Source organism: Salmo trutta, chromosome 20 (assembly GCF_901001165.1).
Source record: "Salmo trutta chromosome 20, fSalTru1.1, whole genome shotgun sequence".
Lineage (NCBI taxonomy): Eukaryota > Metazoa > Chordata > Actinopteri > Salmoniformes > Salmonidae > Salmo > Salmo trutta.
In genome coordinates this window covers 5,955,202-5,957,067 of record NC_042976.1, presented here as the reverse complement: position 1 = coordinate 5,957,067, position 1,866 = coordinate 5,955,202, and the positions used below count along the sequence as shown (strand labels likewise).

The following is a 1,866-nucleotide window of genomic DNA, read 5'->3' as shown; positions in this document are numbered from 1 at the left end:
AACATCCGTTTGTTCATTTGTGTGCTCTCGTGTGTGTGTGTGTGTGTGTGTGTGTGTGTGTGTGTGTGTGTGTGTGTGTGTGTGTGTGTGTGTGTGTGTGTGTGTGTGTGTGTGTGTGTGTGTGTGTGTGTGTGTGTGTGTGTGTGTGTGTGCGCAGAGAGATCCTGGGGAGGGGAGTGGCTGTCAGAAACTCAGGGATAAATAGAGAGGCAGAGCTCAGAGTTTGTCAGAAGACGGACCTGACAGGGTCACACACAGGACCAAGCAGGAGCAGGACCTCAGCATTTTTATCAAATGGAAAAAAAGGAAGATGTTCAATACTGTTTTCAAGACAGAAACTCTTCTTGCAGAAAGGCTTTGCCATCGACATCTATCTACATTACACTATACATCTTCTTGTCATTGATTTCAGCAGCTACAGTATTTTTGAACATACTGGTGATCATCTCCATCTCTCACTTCAAGCAGCTCCACACTCCAACCAACCTGCTCATCCTCTCTCTGGCTGTGTCAGATCTCCTGGTGGGACTGATTGTGATACCAGTTGTGACTGTAGCAGTAATGGAATCATGCTGGGGTTTTGGGGATTATTTCTGTGTGTTTCATGCCTATATTGCTTGTTTATGTACTTCTTTATCTCTGGGTAATTTGGTCTTGATATCTATTGACCGCTATGTTGCTGTGTGTGATCCCTTATTGTACCACTCTAAAATAACAATAACAAGAATGATGTGTTGTATATCCATCACCTGGTGTTGTTGTATCATATACCGTACTGCTATTATAAAACACTTTGTTAATGTGCAGGTACCAAGTAGGTGTTTTAAAGAATGTTTTATTTTTGAAGGAATAACCTGGGGTAATATCATTGACCTGGTAATTACAATGGTTGTCCCATGCTCTATTATTATAACACTTTATATGAAAATCTTTGTGGTGGCCAGATCACAGGCCAGAAAGGTATTTTCAAAAGAGGCTGCCAGTGTGTCTGGTGTTAAAACTCTACAGGCTAAAAAGTCAGAAAAAAAAGCAGCAAAAACTCTAGCTATCGTTGTTTTCAACTATTTAATTTGTTGGATTCCATTTCTATTTATTTTCTTCACTTTTTCTATTTTCGTTGACAATTTCTCATCATTTTTCATCAGTTTTCTGCCACTTGTTAATTCCTTAATAAATCCAATAATTTATGCTTTCTTTTATCCATGGTTCAAAGTGACAGCTAAACTTATTTTAACTTTGAAGATAAGATGTTCATAGATCCTATAATTTTATTCCCTTGGTTGGCAAACATAGGTTTGATATAGTTTTGTTCTACAATTCTTATAATTATTTATTTCATGTAACAATACACTGACATTACTTACCTCAGTGTTGTCATCATAGATACATGTGGTGTTGATACAGATTGATTTGTCTGGATTGGAATGGAATGACTTGGAGAAGGCATAAGCTTGTTTTATAAAGGACATTGTAGTCATTGTGCATTATGTACTCCAAATACCTAAGGCTGTGGTTGTTCTGTGTTACTTAATGACAAATAGTATGTTAGTGTTCTCATACTACATTTTGAGGACGTAATGAGTCATTATATATGTTGTTTAACATCTCCCTCTAGTGGCTCAATTGGGACACAATGTTTTCATCAAGTGTAGTAAAGTTCAAATGTACAATACTGCATGATAACAGATAACGTCCAGATCTAACTAAATTATGTATTGTGTAAGTAGTTGATGGTAAAATGTAAGAATATGCAATTATGGGTAACACTTTATAATAACATTCAGTAATAAACCATTTGTAAGGCATTTCCAATTTGCTCACCATTTAATATTAAGCCCACATTTGTGAAATGTTACTCAGCTAGGT

The 1,866-nt window shown here is 36.9% G+C and overlaps 1 protein-coding gene across 1 annotated transcript; it reads left to right on the top strand.

Moving 5' to 3' along the window:
• Positions 1 to 294: 294 nt before the first annotated feature.
• On the top strand, positions 295 to 1,433 carry LOC115156271 (trace amine-associated receptor 13c-like). Its single transcript, XM_029703730.1, has one exon. The coding sequence runs from the start codon at positions 295 to 297 to the stop codon at positions 1,255 to 1,257; it is 963 nt and encodes a 320-aa protein (XP_029559590.1). The 3' UTR covers positions 1,258 to 1,433.
• Positions 1,434 to 1,866: the final 433 nt, after the last annotated feature.

Coding starts and splice junctions, on each gene's coding strand:
- LOC115156271 (XM_029703730.1), top strand. CDS start 295: ATGGAAAAAAAGGAAGATGTTCAATACTGTTTTCAAGACAGAAACTCT.